We start from the raw sequence: 13,655 nt of genomic DNA on the forward strand, positions 1-13,655 counted from the left end.
AGACACTTTTTACCAGAGAAAGAAAGAGAGACACTTTTACCAGAGAAGAGAAAAAGAGTGAGAGAGACACTTACCAGAGAAAGAGAGAGAGAGAGACACTTTTACCAGAGAAAGAGAGAAAGAGAGAGACTTTTACCAGAGAAAGAGAGAGAGACACTTTTACCAGAGAAAGAGAGAGAGAGAGACACTTTCACCAGAGAAAGAGAGAGACACTTTTACCAGAGAAAGAGAGAGAGACACTTTTACCAGAGAAAGAGAGAGAGAGAGACGCTTTTACCAGAGAGAAAGAGAGAGCGAGAGAGACACTTTTACCAGAGAAAGAGAGAAAGAGCGAGAGAGACACTTTTACCAGAGAAAGAGAGAGAGAGAGAGAGACACGTTTACCAGAGAAAGAGAGAGAGAGACACTTTTACCAGAGAAAGAGAGAGAGACACTTTTACCAGAGAAAGAGAGAGAGACACTTTTACCAGAGAAAGAGAGAGAGACACTTTTACCAGAGAAAGAGAGAGAGAGAGATGCTTTTACCAGAGAGAAAGAGAGAAAGAGAGATACACTTTTACCAGAGAAAGAGAGAAGAGCGAGAGAGACACTTTTACCAGAGAAAGAGAGAGAGAGAGACACTTACCAGAGAAAGAGAGAGAGAGAGAGACACTTTTACCAGAGAAAGAGAGAGAGACACTTTTACCAGAGAAAGAGAGAGAGAGAGAGAGAGAGAGACACACTTTCACCAGAGAAAGAGAGAGACACTTTTACCAGAGAAAGAGAGAGACACTTACCAGAGAAAGAGAGAGAGACAATTTTACCAGAGAAAGAGAGAGAGAGACACACTTTTACCAGAGAATGAGAGAGACACTTACCAGAGAAAGAGAGAGAGAGACACTCTTTTACCAGAGAGAGAGAGAGAGAGGAGAGATAGACTTTACCAGAGAAAGAGAGAGAGAGAGACAGTTTTACCAGAGAAAGAGAGAGAGAGAGACAGTTTACCAGAGAAAGAGAGAGACACTTACCAGAGAAAGAGAGAAAGAGTGAGAGAGACACTTTACCAGAGAAGAGAGAGAGAGAGAGAGAAGAGAGACACTTACCCAGAGAAAGAGAAGAAGAGGAGAGACACTTTACCAGAGAAAGAGAGAAAGAGCGAGAGAGACACTTTTACCAGAGAAGAGAGAGAGACACTTTTACCAGAAGAAAGAGAAGAGAGACACTATTTACCAGAGAAAGAGAGAAAGAGCGAGAGAGTCACTTTTACCAGAGAAAAGACGAGACACTTTTACCAGAGAAAGAGAGAGAGAGACACTTTACCAGAGAAAGAGAGAAGACAATTTTACCAGAGAAGAGAGAGGAGAGAGACACACTTTTACCAGAGAAAAGGAAAGAAAAGAGAGAGAGACACTTTTACCAGAGAAAGAGAGCGAGAGAGACACTTTACCAGAGAAAGAGAGAGACACTTTTACCAGAGAAGAGAGAGAGAGAGAGAGAGAACACTTTTACCAGAGAAAAGAGAGAGAGACACTTTACCAGAGAAAGACGGAGAGAGACTTTACCAGAGAAAGAGAGAGAGGAGAGAAGACACTTTTACCAGAGAAGAGAGAGAGAGAGACACTTTTACCAGAGAAAGGAGAGAGAGACACTTTTACCAGAGAAAGAGGAGAGAGACCTTCTTACCAGAGAAAGAGAGAGAGAGAGAGAGAGAGAGAGGACACTTTTACCAGAGAAAGGAGAAAGAGCGAGAGAGACACTTTTACCAGAGAAAGAAAGAGAGAGAGACACTTTTACCAGAGAAAGAAAGAGAGACACTTTTACCAGAGAAAGAGAAAAAGAGTGAGAGAGACACTTACCAGAGAAAGAGAGAAAGAGAGACACTTTTACCAGAGAAAGAGAGAGACACTTTTACCAGAGAAAGAGAGAGAGAGAGAGACACTTTTACCTGAGAAAGAGAGAGAGGCACTTTTACCAGAGAAAGAGAGAGAGAGAGACGCTTTTACCAGAGAGAAAGAGAGAGAGAGAGAGACACTTTTACCAGAGAGAGAGAGAGACACATTTACCAGAGAAAGAGAGAGAGAGAGAGAGAGAGACACTTTACCAGAGAAAGAGAGAGAGAGAGCGACACTTTCACCAGAGGGATGGCGAGTGAGAGGAAGAAAGAAGTCCCATGCGTTGCATTATTTCTCTTCAGCTAGCCTGACTCAGAGTGAGTTCTTCTTACTGAAAATGTAGCAAAATGGCACTCGATACCGAGCATTTACTTATGTCTCTGTTAGAAATTGAACTAAATGTTGGATAACTTCCCTAATGAACAGCAGGTTGGCATTTATTGCCACAAGTCTTTTGTCCTGGAGGCAGAACTAAGTGATTTCCCCTTAGACACAGTCAAGGATTCAGACCCCTTGACTTTTTCCACATTTTGTTACGTTACAGCCTTATTCTAAAATTGATTGAATCACTTGTTTTCATCAGCAATCTACACACAATATCCCATCACGACCAAGTGAAAACAGGTCTACCAAGTGAAAACAGCAATACCTTATTCACATAAGTATTCAGGCCATTTTGCTATGAGACTTGAAATTGAGCTCAGGTGCAACCATCGCTGCAGCACTCCACCAATCAGGCTTTTATTGTAGAGCGGCCATAAGGAAGCCACTCCCCAGTAAAAGGCACATGACAGCCCGCTTGGAATTTGCCAAAACGCACCTTAAGGACTCTCAGAACATGAGAAACAAGATTCTCTGGTCTGATGAGAGATCCATGATGAAAACTTGCTCCAGAGCGCTCAGGACCTCAGACTGGGGTGAAGGTTCACCTTCCAACAGGACAACGACCCTAAGCACACAGCCAAGACAACGCAGGAGTGGCTTCGAGACAAGTCTCTGAGTGGCCAAGCCAGAGCCCGGACTTGAACCCGATCGAACATCTCTGGAGAGACCTGAAAATAGCTGTGCAGCGAAGCTCCCCGTCCAACCTGACAGAGCTTGAGAGGATCTGCAGAGAAGAATAGGAGAAACTCCCCAAATACAGGTGTTCCAAGACTGTAGCGTCATACCTAAGAAGACTCGAGGCTGTAATTGTTGACAAAGGTGCTTCAACAAAGTACTGAGAAAAGGGACTGAATACTTATGTAAATGTGATATTTAAGTAGTATTTTGTAATTTTTTATTTGCAAACATTTCTAAAAAACAGTTTTTGCTTTGTCATTATGGGGTATTGTGTGTAGATTAATGAGTGAAAAAACACAATTCAATCTATTTTAGAATAAGGCTGTAACATAACAAAATGTGGAAAAAGTCAAGGGGTCTGAATACATTCCGAATGCACTGATGACCAGCTGCAAAGTCAACATTGGCTATATTGAAAAGAATTCATGAAAACTAAAATGTACAGTCGTATGAAGAAATTTGGGCACCCCTGACAATTTTGGGGTGTTTGGATCAGCAATTTCATTTTGATCTATCAAATAACTGATGGACACAGTAATATTTCAGGAGTGAAATGAGGTTTATTGAATTAACAGAAAATGTGCAATATGCATCAAAACTAAATTAGACAGGTGCATAAATTTGGCCACCCGAATAGAAAAATCACATCAATATTTAGTAGAGCCTCCTTTTGCTAAAATAACAGCCTCTAGACGCTTCCCATAAGCCTCTAATGAGTATCTGGATTCTGGATGAAGGTATTTTGGACCATTCCTCCTTACAAAACATCTCCAGTTCAGTTAGGTTTGATGGTTGCCGAGCATGGACAGCCCGCTTCAAATCACCCCACAGATTCTCAATGATATTCAGGTCTGGGGACTGGGATGGCCATTCCAGAACATTGTACTTGTTCCTCTGCATAAATGCCCGGGTAGATTTTGAGCAGTGTTTTGGGTAGTTGTCTTGTTGAAATATCCAGTAACTTCAACTTTGTGACTGATTCTTCAACATTATTCCCAAGAATCTGCTGATATTGAGTGGAATCCATGCGACCCTCAATTTGAACAAGATTCCCAGTACCGGCACTGGCCACACAGCATGATGGAACCCCCACCAAATTTCACTGTGGGTAGCAAGTGTTTTTCTTGGAACGCTGTGTTCTTTTGCCGCCATGCATAACGTCCCTTGTTATGACCAAGTAACTCAATCTTTGTTTCATCAGTCCACAGCACCTTATTCCAAAATGAAGCTGGCTTGTCCAAATGTGCGTTTGCATACCTCAAGCGACTCTGTTTGTGGCGTGTGTGCAGAAAAGGCTTCTTCCGCATCACTCTCCCATACAGCTTCTCCTTGTGCAAAGTGAGCTGAATTGTTGAACGATGCACAGTGACACCATCGGCAGCAAGATGATGTTGTAGGTATTTGGAGGTGGTCTGTGGGCTGTGTTTGACCGTTCTCACCAACCTTTGCCTCTCCGATATTTTACTTGGCCTGCCACTTCTGGCCTTAACAAGAACTGTGCCTGTGGTCTTCCATTTCCTCACTATGTTCCTCACAGTGGACACTGACAGCTTAAATCTCAGCGATAGCTTTTTGTAGCCTTCCTCTAAACCATAATGTTGAACAATCTATGTTTTCATGTCATTTGAGAGTTGTTTTGAGGCCCCCATGTTGCCACTCTTCAGAGGAGAGTCAAAGAGAACAACAACTTGCAATCGGCCACCTTAAATACCTTTTCTCATGATTGGATGCACTTGTCTATGAAGTTCAAGGCTTAATGAGCTCACCAAACCAATTGTTTGTTCCAATTAATAAGTAGATACAGGTATTCAAATCAACAGAATGACAAGGGTGCCCACATTTTTGCATAGCCTATTTTTCCCATCTGATTTAATTTCATACAACTTAATATTGCTACACTAAAAATCTTTGTCTGGACAATACCCAAGTTCTCAGCTTTTATTAGAAAAGGAATGGCATGCCACTGTGATCATTTTCTGTGAGGACAGAGTAAATTATTATGCAGCCTCAGAGGGGTGCCCAAACTTTTTCATACGACTGTATTCAAGGTTAGGGTCAGGCATTAAGGTTAGCAGTGTGGTTAAGGTTAGTTTTAAAACCAGATCGTATGACTTTGTGGCTGTGCCGGCTAGTGACCACTCTTCAGAGCTGCCTCCAGAACAAGATTCATGACGGAAAAATGCTAACCTGCCAATGAACAGGGAAATCCGAATGCAGATCGATTGAAAAACAATAACGACCATTTATACTAGAGGTCACCATCGTTTCAGTTAAGCTCCCACCAGGTGCATCTTGCCATGTTACTTTAGTCTACACACTAAATAAGATAGGAACACACACACCTGTTTTTAGAGGGAAACTTGAGGGTATACATTGAATACCTCAGCTGTGCCGAGTACAGGAAGAGTAGCTATGCCGGGAGTGATTACGGTTAAAACAAGGTGGACCTTTCTACCAGCTGGCAGTACACTTACCCTTCGTTGCGGAAGACGGTTCTAAAGCAGTCCGCGAGGCTCTTGTAGTTGTGTGGATCACTGGTGCCTCTCTGGATCTGAAACCTGACAGACGACATCCCATTAGAACAAATGCAATACGCACCGAGTACAGCAGATATCAGGAACAGCTTTAGTCGGATCAGTGATCGGGCTGTTTCTTTGAGAAACTCGCACCTTGGAATATTGATTACATGCATGTCATAGATTGATTTCAAAAGGGGACATCATCGTCCTAATTGTCATGTAAATGTCCACACTTATCCATTTACTCTCCTCCCTCCCACCCTCCCCCCACTCCTAACCACAGGTCCCTCCAGCCCAGAGGAGAAGTCAAACATTTACTTAACCCAGCATATATCCAATTAGCCCCTCAACTCCCCAGGACCAGGACCAAGCTTTACGTAGCTAGCGCCGAATTCTGCTAACATGCTAGTAAGGAGCATTGTAACAGCTCCTGGGTTACATGTAAATGTTTTAATATGATAGAAGCAGTTGATGGGATTCTGTGTTGTACTAAACACGCTGCTAAACCCCCTAATAAAGACGTCTGAGCTCTGTGTAAATCTTTTACATGATACAACCGCTGGAGGTGAGGGGATTCAGAGAGGTGGGCGGCAGGGCTGGGGTTTTGGTGAGGGAATGGCTGAGGGCTGCAGTGCATTGGCGAGGCTGGGGGCGTGAGAGCTGTAAACAGGGGTAGGTTGGGGGCCATCAAGGCTGGGGTATTTTTGAGAGGATGGTTAGGAAGAGTTAGGGTTATACGTTAAATATTTGGGGAAGAGAAGGTTGGGATGCCTTGAAATTATTTATTTTCACTGCTGAAGGCCCTTTGGCACTCTGGACATGACTCCTGGACCAATGAAAGGATGGCACAGCGAACAGAATCACCAATCAGCACATTAACTTAACAAAAGCACCCCTGAACATTACAATTGTTATGACAAACAACTGGAAGACAGAGGAAAGAAAGACAACGAGAGACAGAAGAGGGCTCAGTGACGGAGACATAGTGGAGAGGAGTCTGGGAGGAAGAAGAGAAAGATTCTCTCCTCGTACGGCTCTCAATGGTAGATCATGAGGGCAGCAGTAAGTCGTCCAGGGCGGGTGCCTGATGGAGCCATAAAGGGCCACGGGTCCTAACAGGGGAGGATGGGTGAGGAGGGGGAAAAGAGTAAGAAGGGGCAGAGGAGAGAAGGGGGGGAGGAGGAGAGGGGGGTGGGAAGAGGGAGAGGAGCAGGGCTGATGACAGGGGAGGGACGGGGCAGGGGAGGAAGAGGAGGTTGGAGAAGAGGGAGGACGGGTGAGATTTAGTGGGGTGAGCAGACCTCATATCGCCAACACATTAACACCTGACAGGGAGAGTCCCCAAAATCCTATTTGTTGGATTCCCCAATAGCTTGTAACCCGTGGCTGAGCCCAGGTTAAATCACAGCAACAAAGAGACGTCCAACACCATGTTAAAGATGAGAAGGAAAGGAATGGAAGAAAAGGGGGCTATGGAAGAAAGGAGGGCGGTGTTGGAGGGGTGTACGGGGGAATTGGGGGTGCCGTAGGGTGGGGGCAGACCCAGAAGATTTAAGACCAGTGGGGCTTGTAAACAAATTCAAATCGAGCTTAATTAAAGGCATATGAGTCCAGGGTCAAGGCTTGAAGGGGTCCTGTCCCTTCCTAACCCCCGATCCCTCTCGCCTCTCTCTCTCCTATCTCTCTCTCTCAGGGCCAGTTGGGTTCGGGGGGTTGGGGGGGGGGGGGGGGGGGGGGGGGGGGAGGTGGAGTGAGAGAGAGAGACACACTGAGGTGGATCGGAGACAGAGATGGAGAGAACAGGGTCGAGGTGGAGGTGGGCCGTGGTCCGGTCTCAGCCCTCTGACTCCACACCTGACCCTGGGGTCAGCTCATTTCCTCATGGCCCTTCTCTACCCTGCCATAAAACCAGGACCAAAGAGCTAGGCTCAGGGAGGGAGAGATAATGGGGAGGAAGCTACAGCCTCAATAGGAGAGGAAGTAGGAGAGATAATGGGGAGGACAACCAGAGAGAGGAGGCCATGGCCCTGGAGGAGAAAGAAGCCTTGAGTAGAGAGGAAGAGGAGAGATGATGGGGAGGACCACAGATGGGGAGGACCAATAGAAACCAGTGGAGAGGCGGCCTGCGGGCCCGGAGGAATAGGTAACCTCAGGCCTCAGTGGTCTTCGTGTGGGAGGGTGTGACTAATAGTGTTGCCTTGCCTTTCACAATCAAATGTGAAGAAGTGTTGAAATGACAAATACTCCTGCATTTCCTGCAGGAGAATATCGAGTTTGACAAGGCACTGGTTCCGTAGAGTAGATAAGCTGCTTTCTGAAGTAGACAAGGAGCTAGTTAATGTAAGCCAGACGAAACGCTGAGCGCTGAGTGTTTTGGTCGACTGGTAAAGAGAGAGATAAGCTGGCGTCAGTGAGTGACTCTGCTCTGGCAGATCCTCTCGGCCTTGGATCCTTGGAGCCGGGAGCAGCCGCCTTGGCGTCGTAAACTCAGCAGACAGACAGACAGACAGACAGAACAGGAACCAGAGGAAAGCCCAGGGGCTCCTTTAAAACATCACACTCCCAGCGTCCTTCTCTCCCTCCCTCTCTTCCTGGGCCAGAACCGGACGAGATGTACTCAGAGGTGATGAGATGTGGGAGTTCATCGACAGTCACTTCCCCTCTCTACTCCCCCCCTCTGACAGTAGTCAACTCTCCACTCCCAAGACCCCCCCCCCTCTCCACTCTTCCTGGCCCTGGCCCAGTTTTACAAGCCCTGGGAGCTTCACCATGAGACTGGCCAGGTGAGGGGGTAAGGGGGTGAAGGCCAGGGCGGATTGGTGCTTCTGTGAGCCTATAGACTGGGGAATAGCATTCAGGGTTAAATAATCCTCCACCCCAACCACCTGACCCCAACCCCCCTATAAAAGACACAGATCCTAGGCCTGCGTCTCATATGGCACCCTTGTCCCTTTACAGTGCACTAGTTTTGACCAGAGCCCATCGGGGCCTATATAGGCAGAAGCAGCAGTGTTTCAGGGCCAAACAGGGCAACATGGACCAGGGGCTGTGTCCCCCAATGTACCCCAGAGGTAATGGGGACCGGGGTTTGGGGACCAACCAATGAATTTCTATATACAGTGGGGCAAAAAAGTATTTCGTCAGCCACCAATTGTGCATGTTCTCCCACTTAAAAAGATGAGAGGCCTGTAATTTTCATCATAGGTACACTTCAACTATGACGGACAAAATGAGAAGAAAAGAAATCCAGAAAATCACATTGTAGGATTTTTTATGAATTTATTTGCAAATTATGGTGGAAAAATAAGTATTTGGTCAATAACAAAAGTTTCTCAATACTTTGTTAAATATCCTTTGTTGGCAATGACAGACGTCAAACGTTTTCTGTAAGTCTTCACAAGATTTTCACACACTGTTGCTGGTATTTTGGCCCATTCCTCCATGCAGATCTCCTCTAGAGCAGTGAGGTTTTGGGGCTGTTGCTGGGCAACACGGACTTTCAACTCCCTCCAAAGATTTTCTATGGGGTTGAGATCTGGCTAGGCCACTCCAGGTCCTTGAAATGCTTCTTACGAAGCCACTCCTTCATTGCCCGGGCGGTGTGTTTGGGATCATTGTCATGCTGAAGGACCCAGCCATGTTTCATCTTCAATGCCCTTGCTGATGGAAGGAGGTTTTCACTCAAAATCTCACGATACATGGTCCCATTCATTCTTTCCTTTACACGGATCAGTCGTCCTGGTCCCTCAGCATTCTTTGTCCTCCAAACACGACGAGTTGAGTTTTTACCAAAAACGTATATTTTGGTTTCATCTGACCATATGACATTTTCCCAATCTTCTTCTGGATCATCAAAATGCTCTCTAGCAAACTTCAGACGTGCCTGGACATGTACTGGCTTAAGCAGGGGGACATGTCTGGCACTGCAGGATTTGAGTCCCTGGCGGCGCAGTGTGTTACTGATGGTAGGCTTTGTTTCTTTGGTCCCAGCTCTCTGCAGGTCATTCACTAGGTCCCCCCGTGTGGTTCTGGGATTTTTGCTCACCGTTCTTGTGATCATTTTGACCCCACGGGTGAGATCTTGCGTGGAGCCCCAGATCGAGGGAGATTATCAGTGGTCTTGTATGTCTTCCATTTCCTAATAATTGCTCCCACAGTTGATATCTTCAAACCAAGATACTTACCTATTGCAGATTCAGTCTTCCCAGCCTGGTGCAGGTCTACAATTTTGTTTCTGGTGTCCTTTGACAGCTCTTTGGTCTTGACCATAGTGGAGTTTGGAGTGTGACTGTTTGAGGTGGACAGGTGTCTTTTATACTGATAACAAGTTCAAACAGGTGCCATTAATACAGGTAACGAGTGGAGGACAAAGGAGCCTCTTAAAGAACAAGTTAGAGAGCCAGAAATCTTGCTTGTTTGTAGGTGACCAAATACTTATTTTCCACCATAATTTGCAAATAAATTCATTAAAAATCCTACAATGTGATTTTCTGGATTTTGTTTCTCATTTTGTCTGTCATAGTTGAAGTGTACCTATGATGAAAATTACAGGCCTCTCTCATCTTTTTAAGTGGGAGAACTTGCACAATTGGTGGCTGACTAAATACTTTCATTGCCCCACTGTACATTAGATGAGTGACAGGTGCCGCTGTTTTGAAGCTACTGCACCTCCATCTTGACACTCTCCCACCATTATAAAAAAGCTATAAAAATGCATTTATTTAGTCTACATTTGTTTTTGCCACATTTACTCTATTATAGACAGCTGCGAGTTCAAACCCCCGAGCTGACAAGGTACAAATCTGTCGTTCTGCCCCTGAACAGGCAGTTAACCCACTGTTCCCAGGCCGTCATTGAAAATAAGAATGTGTTCTTAACTGACTTGCCTGGTTAAATAAAGGTAAAAAAAAAATACTTTTAAATTGTATTATGCGAGCTAAACAAACAAAAAATAACCCTAAAAATCCTTACAGCATAAAGTTCTAATGTTACTGTCCCCACAACAACAACAACAAAAAACTTTAGATACATGTCATTTTGTCCTTTTATTGAAATACTGTAGAATTCCATTCATTCCTGTGGAGGACTGCTTCTTCTGAGGAGTACCAATATGGTTGACCGGTGGCTACAAAGCCTCTCAATGGCCAATACATAGCATCAGAAATCCAAGCACGCACACAGAGACACACACACAGAGACACACACACACAGAGACACACACACACAGAGACACACACACACAGAGACACACACACACAGAGAAACACACACACACACAGACACACACACACACACACACACACACACACACGTAAGCAAACACACACACACACACACACAAGCAAACACACACACACACACACACAAGCAAACACACACACACACAAGCAAACACACACACGCAAGCAAGCACGCACACACACACGTAAGCAAACACACACACACACACACAAGCAAACACACACACGCAAGCAAGCACGCACACACACACGTAACGATTTAAAAGAACTGCCGATGGGAAGGGGCAGGGGTTATTGGGTTGATCAAAAGGCAAGAGGTTTGATGGGCCTGATTTTAAAAGGGCAGGCCGCTCTTTTAAAAGGAGTCTTTTAAATTTGGCCTTGTTAAATTGTGTTGGGTATTCCCTATGAGAGAGGCGAGGACAAAGGGGTGGGAGGAGAGGAGTCGGGAGGGGGGAGTAGGGGACGAGAGAAGAGGAGAGGGAAGGGGGGGTAGGGAACAAGAGAGGGGAGAAGATTAGGAGTCTGGTAGAGAGAAGGGAAGGATAGGTGAGGAGAGAGGAGAGGAGATTAGATGAGGAGTCGGGTAGAGAGAAGGAGAAGATAGGTGAGGAGAGGAGTTTAGATGAGGAGTCGGGTAGAGAGAAGGAGAGGATAGAGGAGTTTAGATGAGGAGTCAGGTAGAGAGAAGGAGTGGATAGGTGAGGAGAGAGGAGTTTAGATGAGGAGTCGGGTAGAGAGAAGGAGAGGATAGATGAGGAGAGAGGAGAGGAGTTTAGATGAGGAGTCGGGTAGAGAGAAGGAGATGATAGGTGAGGAGAGAGGAGAGGAGTTTAGATGAGGAGTCGGGTAGAGAGAAGGAGAGGATAGGTGAGGAGAGAGGAGTTTAGATGAGGAGTCGGGTAGAGAGAAGGAGAGGATAGGTGAGGAGAGAGGAGAGGAATTTAGATGAGGAGTCGGGTAGAGAGAAGGAGATGATAGGTGAGGAGAGAGGAGAGGAGTTTAGATGAGGAGTCGGGTAGAGCGAAGGAGAGGATAGGTGAGGAGAGAGGAGATTAGATGAGTAGTCGGGTAGAGAGAAGGAGGAGAGAGGTGAGGAGAGGAGGGGAGGGGCACTCAGTCTCTCCCATAAATGACATTTAGCACTTCAAAACCCATCTATCCAAAATATTCATTGTAAATAATAAATATGATGGTTTTATGATGTAAATAGTTCCAGAGCCCTATATTTATTACATCTAAGATTAGAAAATACGTCATGTTCTCCATCGTAAATGCTTTAATAGCTTAGCTTCAGTTGTTTGTTGGTATCTATGTGGACAGTTTGCTATAGAGCCAGTCACAGAGTCCCATTCCTGGTCTGTTAGCTTACACCTTTGTGCATGACAGAGTGTAAAGAGCCCTGACAGAACAGGAAATAAACGAGAGAGGTGGAAAGAGTAAATGAGTGGTGGAGAAAAATCGGGAAAGAGAGAGAGGCAGAGAGAGAGGGAGAGAGAGAGAGAGAGGCAGAAAGAGGCAGAAAGAGAGAGAGGCAGAAAGAGGCAGAAAGAGAGGGAGAGAGTGAGAGAGAGGCAGAGAGAGAGGCAGAAAGAGAGGGTGAGAGAGGCAGAAAGAGAGGGCGAGAGAGAAAGCCAGAAAGAGAGGGAGAGAGAGAGAGGCAGAAAGAGAGGGCGACAGAGAGAGAGAGAGAGAAAGAAAGAGAGGGCGAGAGAGAGAGAGAGAGAGAGAGAGAGAGAGAGAGAGAGAGAGAGAGAGAGAGAGAGAGAGAGAGAGAGAGAGAGAGAGAGAGAGAAAGAAAGAAAGAAAGAGAGGGCGAGAGAGAGAAAGAAAGAAAGAAAGAAAGAGAGGGCGAGAGAGAGAGAGAGAGAGAGAGAGAGGCAGAAAGAGGGAGGGAGAGAGGCAGAAAGAGAGAGGGAGAGAGAGAGGCAGAAAGAGGGAGGGAGAGAGAGAGAGACAGCGAGAGAGAGAGGGCGAGAGAGAGGCAGAAAGAGAGGGAGAGAGAGGCAGAAAAAGAGGGAGAGAGGCAGAAAGAGAGGACGAGAGAGAGAGAGGCAGAAAGAGAGGGCGAGAGAGAAAGCCAGAAAGAGAGGGAGGGAGAGAGAGAGAGCGAGAGAGGCAGAGAGGGCGAGGCAGAAAGAGGGTGAGAGAGAGAGGCAGAAAGAGAGGGCGAGAGAAAGAGAAAGGCAGAAAGAGAGGGCGAGAGAGAGAGAGTGAGAGAGAGAGAAAGAAAGAGAGGGCGAGAGAGAGAGAGACAGAAAGAGGGAGGGAGAGAGGCAGAAAGAGAGAGGGAGAGAGAGAGGCAGAAAGAGGGAGGGAGAGAGAGAGAGACAGCGAGAGAGAGAGGGGCGAGAGAGAGGCAGAAAGAGAGGGAGAGAGAGGCAGAAAGAGAGGGAGAGAGGCAGAAAGAGAGGGCGAGAGAGAAAGCCAGAAAGAGAGGGAGGGAGAGAGAGCGAGAGAGGCAGAGAGGGTGAGGCAGAAAGAGAGGGCGAGAGAGAGAGACAGAAAGAGAGGGCGAGAGAGAGAGACAGAAAGAGAGGGCGAGAGAGAGAAAAAGGCAGAAAGAGAGGGCGAGAGAGCGAGGCAGAAAGAGAGGGCGAGAGAGAGAGAGACAGAAAGAGGGAGGGAGAGAGAGAGAGAGGGAGAAAGAGGGAGAGAGAGAGAGAGAGAGAGAGAGAGAGAGGCAGAAAGAGGGAGGGAGAGAGGCAGAAAGAGAGAGGGAGAGAGAGACAGCGAGAGAGAGAGAGAGTGAGTGAGAGAGAGGCAGAAAGAGGGAGGGCGAGAGAGAGAGACAGAAAGAGGGAGGGCGAGAAAGAGACAGAAAGAGGGAGAGAGAGAGAGACAGAAAGAGGGAGGGAGAGAGAGAGAGGCAGAAAGAGGGAGGGCGAGAGAGGACAGAGAGGGAGAGAGAGAGACAGAAAGAGGGAGGGAGAGAGAGAGAGGCAGAAAGAGGGAGGGAGAGA

At 46.4% G+C, this 13,655-nt stretch overlaps 1 protein-coding gene across 4 annotated transcripts in view; it reads right to left on the minus strand.

Moving 5' to 3' along the window:
- slc25a21 (solute carrier family 25 member 21) overlaps positions 1–13,655 on the minus strand; it is a 154,195-nt gene that overhangs the window by 43,696 nt on the left and 96,844 nt on the right. For all 4 annotated transcript variants that reach the window (XM_020487667.2, XM_020487666.2, XM_020487665.2 and 1 more), the window contains one exon: positions 5,408–5,491. In XM_020487667.2, coding sequence (XP_020343256.1) covers positions 5,408–5,491 — 84 coding nt within the window. The remainder of the gene's footprint in view (positions 1–5,407; positions 5,492–13,655) is intronic.

Source organism: Oncorhynchus kisutch, linkage group LG7, assembly GCF_002021735.2.
Source record: "Oncorhynchus kisutch isolate 150728-3 linkage group LG7, Okis_V2, whole genome shotgun sequence".
Lineage (NCBI taxonomy): Eukaryota > Metazoa > Chordata > Actinopteri > Salmoniformes > Salmonidae > Oncorhynchus > Oncorhynchus kisutch.